Source organism: Balaenoptera musculus, chromosome 1, assembly GCF_009873245.2.
Source record: "Balaenoptera musculus isolate JJ_BM4_2016_0621 chromosome 1, mBalMus1.pri.v3, whole genome shotgun sequence".
Classification (NCBI taxonomy): domain Eukaryota; kingdom Metazoa; phylum Chordata; class Mammalia; order Artiodactyla; family Balaenopteridae; genus Balaenoptera; species Balaenoptera musculus.
Genome location: NC_045785.1, coordinates 67694349 through 67711820, shown reverse-complemented (window position 1 = coordinate 67711820; position 17472 = coordinate 67694349). Strand labels below are relative to the sequence as shown.

Sequence of the window (17472 nt, the reverse complement as noted above, 5' to 3'; positions counted from 1 at the left end):
CCAGTGATTTCGACTTGGAACTCCCACCACAGGAGCTTGGGCCCGACCTCCAGCCTGGGAACTGAGATCCCACAGGATGGTCTCTGGGGGTTCCTCCTGTCCCCTTAGGTCTCCGTGGTCCCCCACCAGTGCCTGGTAGGTGCCCTAATTGTGAGGAGATGCGAATTCCATGTCCTCCCAGTACACCATCTTGACTCCGCCGTGAAAAGGCATTCGATAGAGTTAATTAAGACCATTTGTAACTAATATAATAATATAAATCAACTATACTTCAGTTTTTTAAAGTAATTCATTTTATTTTTGGCTGCGTTGGGTCTTTGTTCTTCTAGTGGCCAGCGGTGGCTACTCTTCATTGTGGTGTGCGGGCTTTTCATTTCAGTGGCTTGTCTTGTTGCGGAGCACAGGCTCTAGGCACGCAGGCTTCAGTAGTTGCAGCACAGGGGTTCAGTAGTTGTGGCTCTCAGGTTCTAGAGCACAGGGTCTGTAGTTGTGGCACATTGGCTTAGTTGCTCTATGGCATGTGGGATCTTCCCAGAGCAGGGGCTTGAAGCTGTGTCCCCTGCATTGGCAAGCAGATTCTTAACCAGTGCGCCACCAAGGAAGTCCCTGTACTTCAATTTGGAAGACCATTTCTGATTTTAAAAATGTTAAGTACATTAAGAATGGAAGAAAATTATCCAGATAATTTATCCAGATATTTGCAGATATCCTAAATGGCAAAGCATTAATATAAGGACCCTGACATGGATGCTTACAATCACCTTTATATTCAAGATTGCCTTTAGAGGTTCTAAGAAATGCATTAAAACAGTAAAATTAAATAGCTGGCATTAATATTGGAACAGAAGAGGTAAAATTATCAGGTTGTCTAGTGTACTTAGAGAGTAGCCAAGGAAATGGAAATGGAACAGTGAAGGAAGTATGTTTTACAGTTATCAAACTATTCTGTGTAGAATATTAGTCTCTGAATTAGATTAATATAATATGGGCATAGACAGATTAGTTTAAAAAAATAGAAAATCCAGAAATATTTTATGTGCCAATTTAATAAAGAATAAATATAGTATTATAATTCAGTGGGAAATGCGTAGATTGTATAATAAAGACACTGGTACAAATGTCTGCCTATCTGGAAGAAAATAAAATTGGATTCCTGTCTTAAGATAAACTCCAGATAGATTAAAAGCCTTGTTAAAAAAAATTTAAGGGTATTCTACAGCTTTAGCTCTATAAATTAGGGTGAATGAAACCTTAAGATTGGAAACTCAGATGCTATTATAGAATGAGATGTGTCTGATTTTATAAAAATGCAAACTTTTAATAATAAAGCATACCATAAGAAAGTTAATAATAGTTTTGGCACTAAGGTAGGCATATAGACTAATGGAATAGCATAGAGCCCAAAATAACGCACACATATAGTCAAATATTAAGAAAATCTATTTTCAGCTTTATTGAGGTATAACTGATGAAAATTTTTATATATAAGGTGTACAATGTGGCAGTTTCATATAAACATACATTGTAAAGTAATTACCACAGTCAAGCTAGTTAGCATTCATTACCTCATGTAGTTACTTTAATTTTTTTTTCTTGTCATGCCCCCACCCCTTCCCCTTTGGCAACCACCTGTTCTCTGTGTTTATGTGTCTGTTTCTGTTTTGTTTTTTAGATTCCATGTATACGTATTTGTCTTTCTTATTTTGACTTATTTCACTTAGTATAATACCCTCTAGGTCCATCCATGTAGTCACAAATGGCAAGGTTTCATTCTTTTTTATGGCTGAGTAGTATTCCATTTTGTGTGTGTGTGTGTATACACCCCACATATTTTTTATCCATTCATCTGTTGATGGATACTTAGGTTGCTTCCATATTTTGGCTGTTTTAAATAATATTGCATTAACATAGGGATGCACATGTATGTTTTTTAATTAGTGTTTTTGTTTTCTTCAGAAAAGTATGCAGAAGTGGAATTCCTGGATCATATGATAGTTCTATTTTTAATTTTTTGAGGAACTTCCATACTGTTTTCTATAGTGGCTGTACCAATTTATATTCCCACCAACAGGGCACGAGGGTTCCCTTTTCTCCACATCCTCACCAACACTTGTTTGTTGTCTTTTTGATAATAGCCATTTTGACAGGTGTGAGGTGATATCTCATTGCAGTTTTGATTTGCATTTGCCTGATGATTAGTGATGCTGAGCATCTTTTCATGTGTCTGTTGGCTACCTGTATGTCTTTTATGGAAAATGTCTATTTAAAATGCCCATTTTTAAATCAGGTTGCTTGCATCTTTGATGTTGGGTTGTATGAGTTTTTGTATAATTTGGATATTGATCCCCTATCAAATAAGGGGCAATTGTGGGGTCATCTGTTGTGGCAGCACTGACTGCTGTGGGTGTGCTAGTGGCTGGGGCTGGCCCCTGGCCTGGTTGGCTGCCAGGTGCTGCCTCTTGTAGAGGTTGCCAGTCAAGAGTGGAGTTTTGTTTCCTGCAGACCTCCAGCTTTCCCATACTCAAGCCCTACTGACCTTCAGAGCTAGATATTCTGGGGGCTCATTTTCACTTTGCAGATCCCTCAGGCTGGAGAGCCCAGTGTGGAGCTCAGAACCTTCACTCCTTGTGGAGAAACTCTGTAATAGTGATTTCTTTTTTAATATTCCTTATTTTTGGCTGTGTTTGGTCTTAGTTATGGTACACGGGATCTTTCATTGTGGCACGTGGGCTCTTCATTGTGGCGTGTGGGCTTCTCTCTAGTTGTGGTGTGCAGGCTCTCTAGTTTAGTTGTGGCTTGTAGGCTCAGTTGTTGCGGTGCACAGGCTTAGTTGCCCTGCAGCATGTGTGGTCTTAGTTGCCCAACCAGGGATCCAACCTGCGTCCCCTGCATTGGAAGGTGGCTTCTTAACCACTGGACCACCAGGGAATTCCCTGCAATTGTGATTATTCTCCTGTTTGTGGGTTGCCTACCCAGGTGTGTGGGTCTTGACTATATTGAATCTCTGCTCCTTCTATCTATTTCATGGTTCCTTCCTCATATCTTTAGTTCTGGAAAACCTTTTCTGCTAGTCTTCAGGTCATTCTCATAGATAGTTGCTCTGTAAATAGTTGTAATTTTTGTGTGTATGTGGAAGGAGGTGAGCTCAGGGTCTGCCTACTTCACCATCTTAGTAAAGTATCCCCTGGTCAACTGTTTTTTAAGAGTGCCAAGACCATTCAGTGGGAGAAAAACAGTCTTTTCAAGAAAGGGTATTGGGCAAACTGTATATCCATATGCAAAAATATGACATTGGATCCCTACCTTACACAAACATACAAAAATTGACTTTAGTGGACCAAAGGCCTAAACATAAGAACTAAAACTCTTAGAAGAAAACATAGAGGGGGGAACTGTGACATTGGATTTGGCAGCGACTTCTTGGATATGACACTAAAAGCACAGGTCACAAAAGTAAATAGATAACTTGGACTATATCAGTTAGAAACTTCTGTGCATCAAAGGACACAGTCAACAGAGTGAAAAGGCCACCTATGGAATGGGCGAAAATATTTGCAAATCGTGTATCTGATAAAGAGTTAAATATCCAGAGTATATAAAGGACTCCTACAACTCAACAACAAAAAAGCAAACAACTCGATTAAAAAGATGGCTCAAGTACTTGAATAGACTTTTCTCCAAAGAAGATATATAAATTAATGCCTAACAAGCACATGAAAAGATGCTCAACATTACTAATTGCAAAAATGCAAATCAAAACCACAGTGGGATATCACCACAATTGAATGTTATTCAGTCTGAAAAAGGAAGGAAATTCTGGCCCAAGCTATAAAATCAATGAACTTTGAGGACATTATGCTAAGTAAAATAAGTCACAAAGAAAATACTCTATTTCACTTGCGAAGTACCCTGACTAGTCAAATTTGTAGAGACGAAAAGTGAAATGGTGGTTGCCAGTGGTTGGTGGGAGGGGGAATGGAGAGTTACTGTGTAATGCTGTGGAGTTTCACTTTTGCAAGATGAGATGAGTTCTGGAGATTGATTGCCCAACAATGTGAGTGTACTTAATGCTACTGAACTGTACATTTAAAAATGGTTAGGATGGTAAACTTATGTGTATTTCATCAAAATTAAAAATTAAAAACTTAATAGACAAATAGTAAGTTTGAAAAATGGTTGCAGTATAAAAGACAGGATTCTGTTTACAAGAAGAGGCTATCAACCCAATTGTAAAAAGGGCAAAGATTTAAAGAGCCATTAAATAAAATAACAAATCTAGGAGACTATAAAATTCATGAAAAGACAGTCTCGCAGGTTGTCAAGGTAATGCAAATTAAAGAATCTCATGCTCCACTGACTGAGCTAGCCAGGCACGTCAAGGCAATGCAAGTTAAATACTAGTGAAATATAACAGCATACCCATCAAATGACAACAGTTAAAAAAAAGACAACCAATAATACTGGTTACTAGTATAGAAAATGGTGTTGATGTGCAGAAAATGGTATTCCCTTATGAGTGGAAATGTGAATTGTTATAGCATTTTTAGAAAGTAATCTTGTAAAATCTATTTTTTTTTTTCTTTAGACATCTTTATTGAAGTATAATTGCCTTACAATAGTGTGTTAGCTTCTGCTTTATAACAAAGTGAATCAGTTATACATATACAATAGGTTCCCATTTCTCTTCCCTCTTGCATCTCCCTCCCTCCCACCCTCCCCATCCCACCCCTCTAGGTGGTCACAAAGCACTGAGCTGATCTCCCTGTGCTATGCGGCTGCTTCCCACTAGCTATCTATTTTACATTTGGTAGTGTATATATGTCCATGACACTCTCTTACCCTGTCCCATCTCACCCCACCCCCTCCCCATATCCTCAAGTCCATTCTCTAGTAGGTCTGTGTCTTTATTCCCGTCTTGCCACTAGGTTCTTCATGGCCGTAAAATCTATTTTTATAAATTGGCCCATGTAATACAAATATAAAGGCCTACCCATTATGTTTACATAGATTTTTTAGTGGCAGAATATGGAAGCAAAGTGAAAGTCTATTATTAGAAGAATTGATTGAATGCATGCATCCATGTGTGAATGCGTTTCATATGTATCCATGAAAATTTTGACATAAATGGATGTCTTTTAAAATATTATTGAAAAAATAAAATATTATTGACAAAAAAGATGGCCATGTATATCTCTGTATCTGTATTTGTGTATGATTTATATGGAAAATTATTAAAGCATACATACAGGTTTTATAGTGCAGGTATATACTCTGGTGATAAATTCTTTCAGCTTTATTATGTCTAAAGCAGTCTTTATTTTACCTTTGTTTTTGAAAGATATTTTCCTAGGTATGGAGTTCTTGGTTGACAGTGTTCCTTCAGTAAACTGCAAAGATGTTGCTCCTCTGCTTTCCAGCTTATGTTGTTTCTAGTATACATTATGGGTCTTTTGGGGCTGCTTTTAAGACGTCTGTCCTATTACTGGTTTTAAGCAACTTGTTTTTGATATGCTGTGGTTTTATTTGTTCTTATATCTTGTGTTGCTTCAATTTGTAGGTTTTTTAGTTTTCATCCTATTCAGACTTTTCCATCTAGCTGAGTGATGCTCTTGTTTAATTTTCTCCGTCTTTGTGTTTCATAGTTTCTTTTGCTGTGTCTTCAAGTTCATTATTCTTTTGCCTTGTCTTATCTACTCTTAATCTCATCCATTGTATTTTTCACCACAGATTTTTCTTTTTTAACATCTAGATACTTGATTTGGGTCTCTCTTTCTTTTTTTCCCTATCTTTCATGTCTCTCCTTATCATTTGTATCCTTTATTCTATCATCTGTCTTATGTCTGGGTCTCTTATTTTTTCTTCCCCACTGAGGGTCAGATTTTCCTTCATTGTATGTCTTATAATTTTTAAAAATTAATTTACTTATTTGTTTATTTTTGGCTGCATTGGGTCTTTGTTGCTGTGTGCGGGCTTTCTCTAGTTGTGGCGAGTGGGGACTACTCTTCGTTGTGGTGCACGGGCTTCTCATTGTGGTGGCTTCTCTTGTTGCGGAGCACAGGCTCTAGGTGTGCGGGCTTCAGAAGTTGTGGCACATGGGCTCAGTAGTTGTGGCTTGCAGGCTCTAGAGCACAGGCTCAGTAGTTGTGGCTCATGGGCTTAGTTGCTCCACGGCATGTGGGATCTTCCTGGACCAGGGCTCGAACCTGTGTCCCCTGCACTGGCAGGCAGATTCTTAACCACTGTGCCGCCAGGGAAGCCCCTGTATATCTTATAGTTTTTGATTGGATGCCAGACATTTGATTTTTACCTTGTCAGGTGCTGGTTTTTTTCATTCCTTTAAATGCTCTTCATTTTTTTTCTGGGACACAGTTAAGTTCCTTGGGAACAGTAATGCTCTCTTTTGAACTTTTTGAAGGCAGAACCAAAGTAGTCTTTCTTCTAGGGATAATTTTTTCCCAATACTAAGGCAATACCCTTCTGAGTATGCTATTTTATTCCCTCTGTATTATGAAATCTTTCAACTCTGGCTGGTGGAAACACAGACAGACCTGGGTTGGCTTTGAGAATTGTTCTACCTGCTCCTTTCCAGTAGTTCCTTCCCCTTCTTAGGGTAGTTTAATCACAGGCACATGCTCATCAGTACTGGATTGAAAACATAATTGTAGCCCTTTACGAATCTCCAGAGTTCACTTGCTCTCTATTCAGTTCTTTACTGTGTGTTACTCACCTTGGGCTCCCTGAATTTTCAACTCTGTCTCTTCAACTTAGAGAGATCACCAAAATCTGTTTGGATTTTCTTCTGCCTGTACTGTGACCTAGAAAGAAATTCTCTCCAGGCAGTAAGTTGGGGCAGTCACCTTGTTTTTATCTTCTTACGGATCAGTGTCCTGCAGTGCCTATTATCCAGTGTCTGTGTCTGAAAACCCTTATTTTATATTTTTTGGTCTGGTTTCTTACTTATTTGAGAGGGTAAATCTGGTCCCTGTCACTCCATTATGGTTGCAAGTGGGAGTAATTAGATAAGAGGGAAAAGATATCTAATTACAAAAGGAAGTGAGAGGTGGGTGGGAAACCCTCCTCCATACATAAATAAAACATGGAAAATATTAACAATTATTTTAAGTTTATCTTCATGCTCTGAAAGTGAGGAGCATGGCTTATTTAATATTACGTAGTAATGTGGTATTTATAAATAATGACTTATTCAATATCAACCCCAGAGTTATTCCTGTTGTATTTTGTAGGTTGTAGTATAATATTGGACTTATCATTTGATTTGATTTGATAGAACCTTTTTATTTAATGTGTTTACTAATGTGTTAATATTTCAGCACATTTATAACTGTTTATTCTTTCCTAGAAAGTTTCTTAACTTTTTCCCAAATAATGTTCTCAAAATGAAAGTTCATGAAATGCCCTGTTATTAAGAATGTACAATCCGGGACTTCCCCTGGTGGCGCAGTGGTTAACAATCCGCCTGCTAGTGCAGGGGACGCGGGTTCGATCCTTGGTCTGGGAAGATCCCACATGCTGTGGAGCAACTAAGCCCGTGCGCCACAGCTACTGAGCTTGCGCTCTAGAGCCCACAAGCCACAACTACTGAGCCCCTGTGCTGCAACTATTGAAGCCCATGTGCCTACAGCCCGTGCTCCACAATAAGAGAAGCCACTGCATTGAGAAGTTTGTGCACCGCAACAAAGAGAGCCCCTGCTCTCTGCAACTAGAGAAAGCCCGTGTGCAGCAACGAAGACCCAACGCAGCCGATAGATACATAGATAGATAGGTAGAATGTACAGTCCAAAGAAGACCTAGAAATCCTTACTGAGTTAGACTTGAGACTTTTACTTGGAAATCACTCACTTAAACCATTCATAAGATAATCTGGGCATTGAATACAGTGTATAAGTTTGCTCTATGATTCATAAGATTTAAAGTAGAGGTAGATAAAATTTAGTGACATTACAGTACATTGTGATGTCTTGGAGGAAATTAAGTTCACTGGGATTGCAAAATACTTTGCCTTCTGTTTACTTTAATGGAATTGAGGAAACTCCTGAAGAATATTAGGGCAATTATTATTGATTTGGGAAACTACCTCAGTCTTAAACTGGTTGTCTCATAGGGGAGGGAGGTCTGAGACCTTTACTGGTCATATAAAAAAACCTCAAGGGATGATGCAGAGTGCCTAATAAAGTTTTATGTGTATGTGTAGTATGTGCTACACACATGACATGTACTACCTCATTTAATCCTTACGGTAGGAGTACGACATTCAGCACTTACTGGTATCCTCAGGTCTGTTTGACTTTAGAGTCCTTGGCTCTTACCCATGAGATATATAGGTGGATTCAAATCCTAGTTTGAATCCTAGTTTGAATCTTATGTTAACAATGTGAACTCAGTTAGGTTTTCTTCTCTTATTAGCCTTATATGCAGATGAAGATAATAACGGTGCCTATCTCAGTGTTGTTGGAAGGATCATATGATAATGTGGTTCTCAACCTGGGATGACTTTGTCCCCAGTGAACATAATTTTACACTGTCTAATGACATTGGTTGTCAAAGCTCAGAGTGGTAGTGAGGGTGTTCTGGCCTCTAGTGGGTAGAAGAAGAAATGTTGCTAAATATCTTACAATGTACAGGACAACCCTCCACAAGAGAGAATTATCTGGCCTGAAGTGTCAGTGGTGCCAGGGTTGAGAAACTCTGATATAAAGTGACTATCCTGGTTTATTGCTAGGATACCAAACTATTTCATTTATATCATCAGTGGGCTGTTGCTAGTGTGAAAATGAAGGTTTCCATTTGAATTCTTTTTCTTTTCAATTCCAATTCTAGCCTAAGGGTTAATTCTTTTTAAACGAAAAATAAGAGGGGATAAAAATACTTAAATTGAATAACCTGAATTTTTTCCCCTTTTATTTACCTCTAAAAAGTGAAATGGGAGAAGGGGGAAAAAGCAGCAGAAGTAATGGAGAAACAAACTTACATTGACTCATAGGTATCAATTTTAATAAAATGATTATTTATTAGTAGAGAAACTTCCAGTGTTGAAATTAAGTTCAATTGTGAAAGTACCCTAGATATATTTGAAAATATACACTTTTGTAGGGCAAACTTATAAACATGTATGCTTCTTGTTTTATCTTTTAATAATTTTTAATATATTAGCACTTTTAAAATTGACTTTTCTGGTCAATTTTTCTGTAGGTATTACCTCATTTGGAAAGCCTTGAGAAACAGGAAAACATTTCTAACAAAATGTCAGCTTTTCGAGGTCATTGTCCGCATTTGGATTCAGTTGGTGAAATAACTAAAGAAGATTTAATACAAAAATCTCATGTAAGAAAGAGGGCTTTTTTTCTTCCTTTAAAAAATCCTTTAAAAAATCATATTCGTTTTTCTCCCAAATATGTGTTTTTTATAAATTACTACAATATTCTATGTTCATGAATCCAAATTTGTTATATATGATATTAGTGAATGTATATATTTGGCTGTATTTATGTAATGGTAATGTTGTCTGTGTGATTTTCCTTTCATAGGGTTCTTGTCAGGATTGTAAAGTCAGAGGACCAAACCTTTGGGCGTGCCTGGAGGTATGTATATGTTTCTTCTCAAAAGTTTGATATAAAAATTTATATCTGAATAAGGTTAACTAGAAGATTTTTTTTTGACACTTAGAGGACTTCATAAATGAACATACTTTAAGAAGATCATTATCGATTATAAAAATTAAACTTTAAACTTTGGGCTTTAACTTGCAGTGCTTTTTGCAGAGTTTGGTAAATCACTAAAATATTTTACCCTCACCTTTTATTAGCGGTGACATATCTTTTAGCTTAGAAATATTCTGGTTGTATTCTGTTGTGCCTAGTACCTTTTGGTTAAAATAACTGACTTTGGAAGTCATTTAATGTTTCCGTTAAAACATGTGATCAGAACTTCATTGTAAATGTAATTGTAATGCTATTATTGTAAATTTACATGTTATAAAAAGCTAATTTTCCTTTTTATATAATTATTTATAGAATAGATGTTCATATGTTGGCTGTGGTGAATCACAAGTAGATCATAGCACCATACATTCTCAGGTATGTATGTAGAAAAATTTCGTGCAAGATGTTTTTTAAAGAGAGCCTGAAGGAAAGGGAGAGCAAATACAACATTAAGTTGTAATTCAAAATTTTGTCCGTTTTTCTTTTTTTTTTTTTAATAAACAAGTTAAATCTTAGCTTATAAAAAGGTGGGGAGGGGAATTGCTAAGATCAATATTAGAAAGAGGTTGTAGTTAAGAGAGTAGTGATTTAAGAAACGTACCTCCAGATGTATGGAGGTGGTAGCTGAAGGTATTAGTAGGATATGGAAGTTGAAGTCAAGAATAGAAGCCTAGGCTATGACAGGGCCTGGCTGACTTCAAGTCTCAACTCATATACCTTTTTCTCTACATCCTCCTTACTGGAGTCCCCTTTCTACGTCACCCTGGTTGTTTGGTGCTTGTGTGTAATTCTGGCATGCTTCTTTTACAGATTAGATAGAGCTCCCATTCTAAACTATACATTTTCTTGAGAATGAACTGTCTTGTTCATATTTATCTCTACAGCATTAACTGTTCTCAACCAGGGTTCCTCAAAAGAATTAATTACGGCTCTCAGGCATCATGGTACATAGTTAATTTACTTCTCTTTGGTGCATCTAGAATGGTGGTACTATGTACCATTCTTGGGAGAATTGAGAAAATAGTTACTCAGATCATTGTCTATAGGGCATTATTCTCTTGCAGAACTCTAGTTGAGAAAGGCTGGAGTTTCGTATATCCAAGATCATATTCACTATCGCTTGAGCTGTTTTGTGCTTTGATTCATGTCATTTATATTCTTTTGCCATTCTGATCTCCTGGAACAGTTAACTGTGCTATTGTCAATTTTCTTGTATTATAATTACTTGCTAACTGCAAAGCAGAGTCTTATCTTTATAATGAGTCTTATCTTTATAATGAATAGTGGTGGAAAATGACAATAGAATAACTTTTGGAGTAGGCTTAGATATTGTTACTATTCACTATGCATTAGCAATTTATCTAAAAAATGGTTTTTTTGGTGCTCCAGTTTAAATTTTCTCTTTTGAGTATATTGTTATTCATCAAAGGCCAGCAGTTTATCTTCTATGATCCTTTGAAAGGTTTTCAACTATAATTTTGGCTCCTCTTCTCTCTCTCCCATGAAATTATACAGGAGACAAAGCATTATCTAACTGTGAACCTTACCACTCTTCGAGTATGGTGTTATGCTTGCAGCAAAGAAGTATTTTTGGATAGAAAATTAGGAACTCAGCCTTCATTACCTCATGTAAAACCACTTCACCAAACACAAGAAAATAGTGTCCAGGTAATAATCTAAATCTGTGTAATTAAAATATCAAATATTTTCAGGTAATAATTTCAGAATATGTCATGTAGCTGAAAGCTAAAAGAGCCCTACTTCACCTGTACTTTAAAAATTTTCCATAATGTGCCTTTTTTCCTCAAATGAAACACCAAAGCTGGCCTTCGTTCTTTTGTAGAGTGATGGATTAGAGTGAAATTGGAGCCCACACCTGTCTGAAGATGGAAAAGCACCTGATGTGTTTTAAAAACTTAAAAAAACAGCTGGTTTAAATAGTGTTCTTTTTCTAGCCAATCTGATTCTAGGAGAGGTGATGGGCCTTCTTTGATAGGCCCTAATTCTGCTCTCTTTTCCTCATTTCCCTCCCTGCTTCACCCCCATGTATATTACTGTAAACATTTTACTAATTTATTGAAAACCAGATAGAATACATTAAAGCTTAGCATCAGTGTTTGGTTACAAAAGATGTGTAAGCTTGCAAAGATTGGTCACTTAATATTGAGACTTTTCTAGTCATATAAAAAATAGGAAAGGGAGGGACTTCCCTGGCCCTCCAGTGGGTAAGACTCCACGCCTCCACTGCAGGGTGCACGGGTTTGATCCCTAGTTGGGGAACTAAGATCCCGCCTGCTGTGCAGCGTGGCCAAAAAGAAAAAAGAAAAAAAGAAAAAATAGGAAAAGGAATGAAAAAAATAAGAATAGTTGGTGTCTTATCATCATTTGGTCTGTATGGTTTAATTAACACATCAGTGAGTTTTTTCCTTCTGTGTTATAGAAATCACATTGTATTTCTATAATTGTGTTCTTTGATACCAGTTCTTAAGATTTTTGTGTTGTATCTTTGTATCATGTTCTGATGGTAGATATTTGTGATAGTAAATTTGCTTGCCTCACACATTATATAACTTAAAGTGACTAGATTTTAGACAAGGTATACTTGTTGCATTTCTAGTTTCATAGTTGAATAACTCTAGTTCATAAATTACCGTCATTACTGTTTCTCCTACTGATACCTATTTATCATTCAAAAACGTGTTTTTTGGTTTTTTTTTGAATGCCATGGTAGTTTGAAAATAAGTTTGCCTGAACCCTCTAACACTATTAACAAAAATGTGATAATTAAAAGTTGAATCACATGAGGAACTGATAACAATTTATAATAATCTAAAGAATAAGTACAGATAGTTCACAAAGAAGAAATACAAATTAAAACACATCGAGAAAATAATCATCACTGACTAAAGAAAAGTAAGTTAAAACAGCTATCTGCCATTTCTGCCCAAATAGATTATGATTGCAAACTCTTAGTGAATGCTGAATCTGGTTGAATAAGTATACTGATACTTTTCTGATAGCTTGTAAATAATTTCCTGATGAGTTATATTTATAACACATAAAAGGCATGAATTTAATTTCATACAACTTCCTGATGATCCCATTGTTGAAGAAATTACTCAGAAGAAAAAAAAAGTTATTTGTACAGATTTTTTTAGCAGTATAAAATTTACGGGCTGTTTGAACCCAGTTCATCAGAACATTATTTATAGAATAACAGTATTGGAAACCATTCAGATGTCATTAAGATTTTTCAAACAATTTTGTAGGAGGTAAGATTTTGAATGATTTTTTTTAAAGCTGCTCTACTTCTCTGTATTTCAATACACCAAAGTGAGAATATGGGGCCTACCGAAATATCTAGTATCTACAGATGCCAGGAGGGTAAAGTAAATGTATAAAGTGGGTGGGTATAAGTGCATATATGCATGCCTTGAAGAAGAGGAATAGGCTGTAGTAAGCTGGAGAACCAGAACACGTGCTAAGTACATTCTGCTGTTCAGTTTCCTCCTCCCACTGATGGTTGCTAAATGGGTTCAGTGTACTTTGATCTTCTGCTATTAGAAGAGAACTTGCAGAATTTGATTTTTATGTGAGCTCACCCAGTTTTTAAAATATTAGCTCAAAGTTTTGCTTTTGTTTCAGTTTTTGTCCTTTTTTTTTTAAAACAGTGTGGACTAGCATTTGACCAAGTCACCAGTTGCAACCTCTTGAGTTAATCCAATTCTCAGGAATTAATATTGGAATTTAAAAAAATATTTAAAACTATTTCATATGCATAAAAGGATGCAAAATTACTTTAGTAACAAGTATCGGGAGAGATTGTAGAAGTCTACAGATAAGCTGCGAACAAATTAAAAAAAAATTTTGACCTAAGGATTTGTTCAAGCCTGCTATCTTTTCTGTTATCAAGGATTTTAAAATACCCAGTAACACAACATTAAAAACTCCTCTGGTTGCTGTATTTGATGATCTGGACATAGAAGTGGAAGAAGAAGATGAACTTAAGGCAAGAGGTAAAATAATTCTCCTGTATAACACTCCTTTGTATGCTACTGTCCATTTCTTTAGGAAATTGTATCATGTGAAAATTTCAAAATCTAGAGATGATCAGAAGATAATTACAAAAAAAAATTCTAGGAATCAGATTATCGGTTATGCTTTTTTAAAAAAATTATCAGTTTACATAATTAATCAGGGTGCATTTTTAAGTTCTAACTTTTTTGTTTATTTATTGTATTATGCATCACTTGAAAATACCAAGGAAATATCCTTTTGTTTTTAATGACGCATGAGTGGAAGTAATGCTAGTTGGCAGTATTTGATTGTAAGAAATCAATAAAGTAATTGTATTTAAAAAAAAATTCTGAAATTTGACCTAGTAAAATTGTATCTGTGAAAAAGCAAACTGACAACTTTGATGCTTCGTTTCTCTGATATCACTTTACTAAAGCCCACAGTTCTTAGTATAAACTATAGTTTAGTACAGACTTTTCTGTTTTATAGTTGATGTAAGGGAATCTTAACCCTTTAAGGATATATTTAAATAATTTTCTGAAAATTAACACTTTGGTGTAAGTCTGACCTCTTTGAGTTATTCAAGTTGCTGTTTGTATTTCTATAATGTATTTTGTATTTCCTTAACATAGTTTGGGAACCATAATAATTACTTAGTTACATATTCAGCAAACACTCATAAAATTGAGTCATTGCATTATTGAATGATGACATAACTTATAATTTTTCCTAATAGGTCTTACAGGTTTGAAAAATATTGGAAATACTTGTTATATGAATGCAGCTTTGCAGGCTCTTTCCAATTGGTAAGTAGAGAAATTAATTTTGTTAGTATAGTTTTTTAAAGTTACTCTTGGAGAACTTCCCTGCTGGTGCAGTGGTTAGGAATCCACCTGCCAAGGCAGGGGACACGGGTTTGATCCCTGGTCTGGGAAGATCCCACATGCCACGGAGCAACTAAGCCCTTGCGCCACACCTACTGAGCCTGTGTGCCACAACTACTAAGCCTGTGCTCCAGAGCCCATGAGCCACAACTACTGAGCCTGCACACGTGCCGCAGCTACTGAAGCCTGCGAGCCTAGAGCCTGTGCTCTGCAACAAGAGAAGCCACCGCAATGAGAAGCCCGCACACTGCAATGAAGAGTAGCACCCGCTTGCCGCAACTAGAGAAAAGCCCACGCACAGCAACAAAGACCCAGTGCAGCCAAAAATAAATAAATAAAATAAAATTATAAAAAAAAAATAATAGAGTTACTCTTGGAGCAGAAAACCGTGCTGCTGTAGTACACTCAAAAAAGGAGTGAGAGGAGAAAAGAAAGAAATATACATTAATAGTAATATGGGAAAGAGGTGACAATTATATTCAATTCCCCTAGCCAACAGGATCCCATTAAATCCTTGCTGTACCTCTTCCCTCACCCCTCTCAACACATAGTGCTGCCTCCCCCCCTTTTCTGAAATGCCCCCACTTAAAAAATTATCTGGATTAACTAAAGCCTAAATGTGTAAATATTCCTGAAAAAGTTATTTCCTCTTTCTTGTTGAGTAACTCTTAAGGTAGAGTAGGCAAGAAACTGAGTTGGGACATAATCCATTGTTGTCCCAATGGGGTTGCTTTGATCGTGCCTACAGTTTCCTAAGACTGCTGGTCCTGGCTCAGACCCTAGGTGGTTGTATGTCTTTGAGGAAGTTATTTGTTTTTACATCTAGAAAGTGAGGAGCTTGAACTAATTAATTCCTCAAATCACTTTTAGTTCAGAGGTCCTAGGAAAATATTTTATATTTTTCTATAGGTGGAAAGTCTCTAATAAAGCAATTAGGTTTTTTTTCTTAATTATAGTCCTGTAAAGTAGGTAGGTGCAGTATGGAATGTTCTGCAGATGATCACCCAGGGAAGAGATGAAAAGTCATAGGATCAAGTCCTGAGGAACCCTGATAGTTAGATACCTGGTAAAAGCAGAAAAAACAATAAAGAGGGAAAAGAGTTACCAAAGAGGTCAAGAAGAAAAGTAAAAAAGTGCATTACATTGGTCAAGAGAAGGGGGTAAACCACCTGTGACAAATGCTACTGAGGGGGAAATGAAAGGTGTTTACTGGGTTTGGCAGCATTGAGGACTCTGATGTGGTGGGTCAAATCTGATTTGATGGATTGAGCAAGATAATGAAGGAAAGAATGTGAAGCTGTAAAAGGGAGCAAAGAAGTAACAGATACAGGGCTCTATGTGCTGTCAATTGATTGAATGACTAGAAGTCAATCAGTATTAAGCTGTGACTGCACTCTTTTTTTTTTTAAACTAGCCCACCTTTGACACAGTTTTTTCTTGATTGTGGAGGACTAGCCCGAACAGATAAGAAACCAGCTATTTGTAAAAGTTATCTCAAACTGATGACAGAGCTGTGGCATAAAAGCAGGTATGTACTTAATATGTTTATTTTCATTATTATATTTTTAAATGAATGTCATAAATATTAAACACTTGCAGGTACATTTATAAAGCTGTAAAAAGTAGACAGATTTGAGACATTCAGTTTTGGGCATGTTACATTTGAAAATGAACATCCAAATGAAATATCTGGACTGGAGATAAAATGTTGAACTGTTAAAGCTGCTGTTACTGACACTTCTGATTTTTAATTCAGGAGTAGGCATTCTCACAATGCTAAAATCAGACCATAGAGGCATATATGAATGTTTATTTTTCTGCTTATGTTTATTTGCTCTAAGTGTAGCATTAGAAAAATAATTGTTTGCTGTAATATTTTATATTAGAACTATTCAGAAAGTTGCATTTAATGGTTCCTAAGAACTGCCCAGCCTTTCTCCTAAGAAAACAATCACCAAAGCTTTCATGTTCTTATATTCTTAAGTGCTTCAGTTTTCTTTGAGATATTTGACTCCCTACTAAAGAGTATCTCTTGAGTTAAAAATTTGTTATTACTGTCATTTCAGTATGCTAGGAAAAGTTTGTTTTAATGAATTATTTGGGGATGTGAAGGTATATGTCATTCACATTTCTAATAGTCAAGAGACAGAATTCTCCCTTGTTATTTATCCCTATTGGGTATTACCCATTGCTGCCAAGGGTTCTAATGTTTCTAAGTCCCTTACTGCATAGCTAGAACTAACCCTTAACTGCTATGTTTAAGCTTCTTTGCCCTGAAACTATAAACTTAATATTCTTGGAAGTTTACTAAACTTCAGAAGTGTCATAGTACAGAATTTTAAGTGATTAAATCTCTCATCTGGTTTACTTTTCATTTTTGTTTTCATGAGTATTTGATGGCTGGTTTAAAATTTTTATTTAGATAGTGTACTAGATATACTTATCCCAGGAATTTTAAGTAATTAAAATATTATTTTAAGTAATTAGAAGTATTTTTTGAAAAATCATATAGTAGAGCATAATCATTTCATTAGGGAGGAGAACAATAAATTATGTAGCTTAAATATCAAAAATAAGCTCTTTTGATGAACCTGTGAAGCATAATACTGGGCAATTTTTTTTGTTTGTTTTTGTTTTTTTTCTTTTTTTTTCTCACTGTGTTTTCTTTTTTAAACGAAAGGGCAATCTTTTTTTCTTTTTTTTAAAATTAATTCATCAATTTATTTATTTTTGGCTATGTTGGGTCTTCATTGCTGTGCGCGGGCTTTCTCTAGTTGTGGTGAGCAGGGGCTACTCTTCGTTGTGGTGCGCGGCTTCTTGTTGTGGTGGCTCCTCTTGTTGTGGAGCACGGG

General features: G+C 36.1%; 1 protein-coding gene across 4 annotated transcripts in view; it reads left to right on the top strand.

Moving 5' to 3' along the window:
• USP33 (ubiquitin specific peptidase 33) overlaps nt 1–17472 on the top strand; it is a 62960-nt gene that overhangs the window by 17069 nt on the left and 28419 nt on the right. For 3 of the 4 annotated variants that reach the window (XR_005021855.1, XM_036869097.1, XM_036869074.1), the window contains exons 2-8: nt 9211–9342; nt 9546–9599; nt 10032–10094; nt 11235–11387; nt 13633–13735; nt 14473–14542; nt 16035–16148. Coding sequence is in view for 3 of the 4 variants with exons in the window: in XM_036869097.1 (XP_036724992.1) it covers nt 9262–9342; nt 9546–9599; nt 10032–10094; nt 11235–11387; nt 13633–13735; nt 14473–14542; nt 16035–16148 (638 nt within the window). In the remaining variant the exon portion in view is untranslated. The remainder of the gene's footprint in view (nt 1–9210; nt 9343–9545; nt 9600–10031; nt 10095–11234; nt 11388–13632; nt 13736–14472; nt 14543–16034; nt 16149–17472) is intronic. The other variant, XM_036869083.1, reaches the window with a different exon arrangement.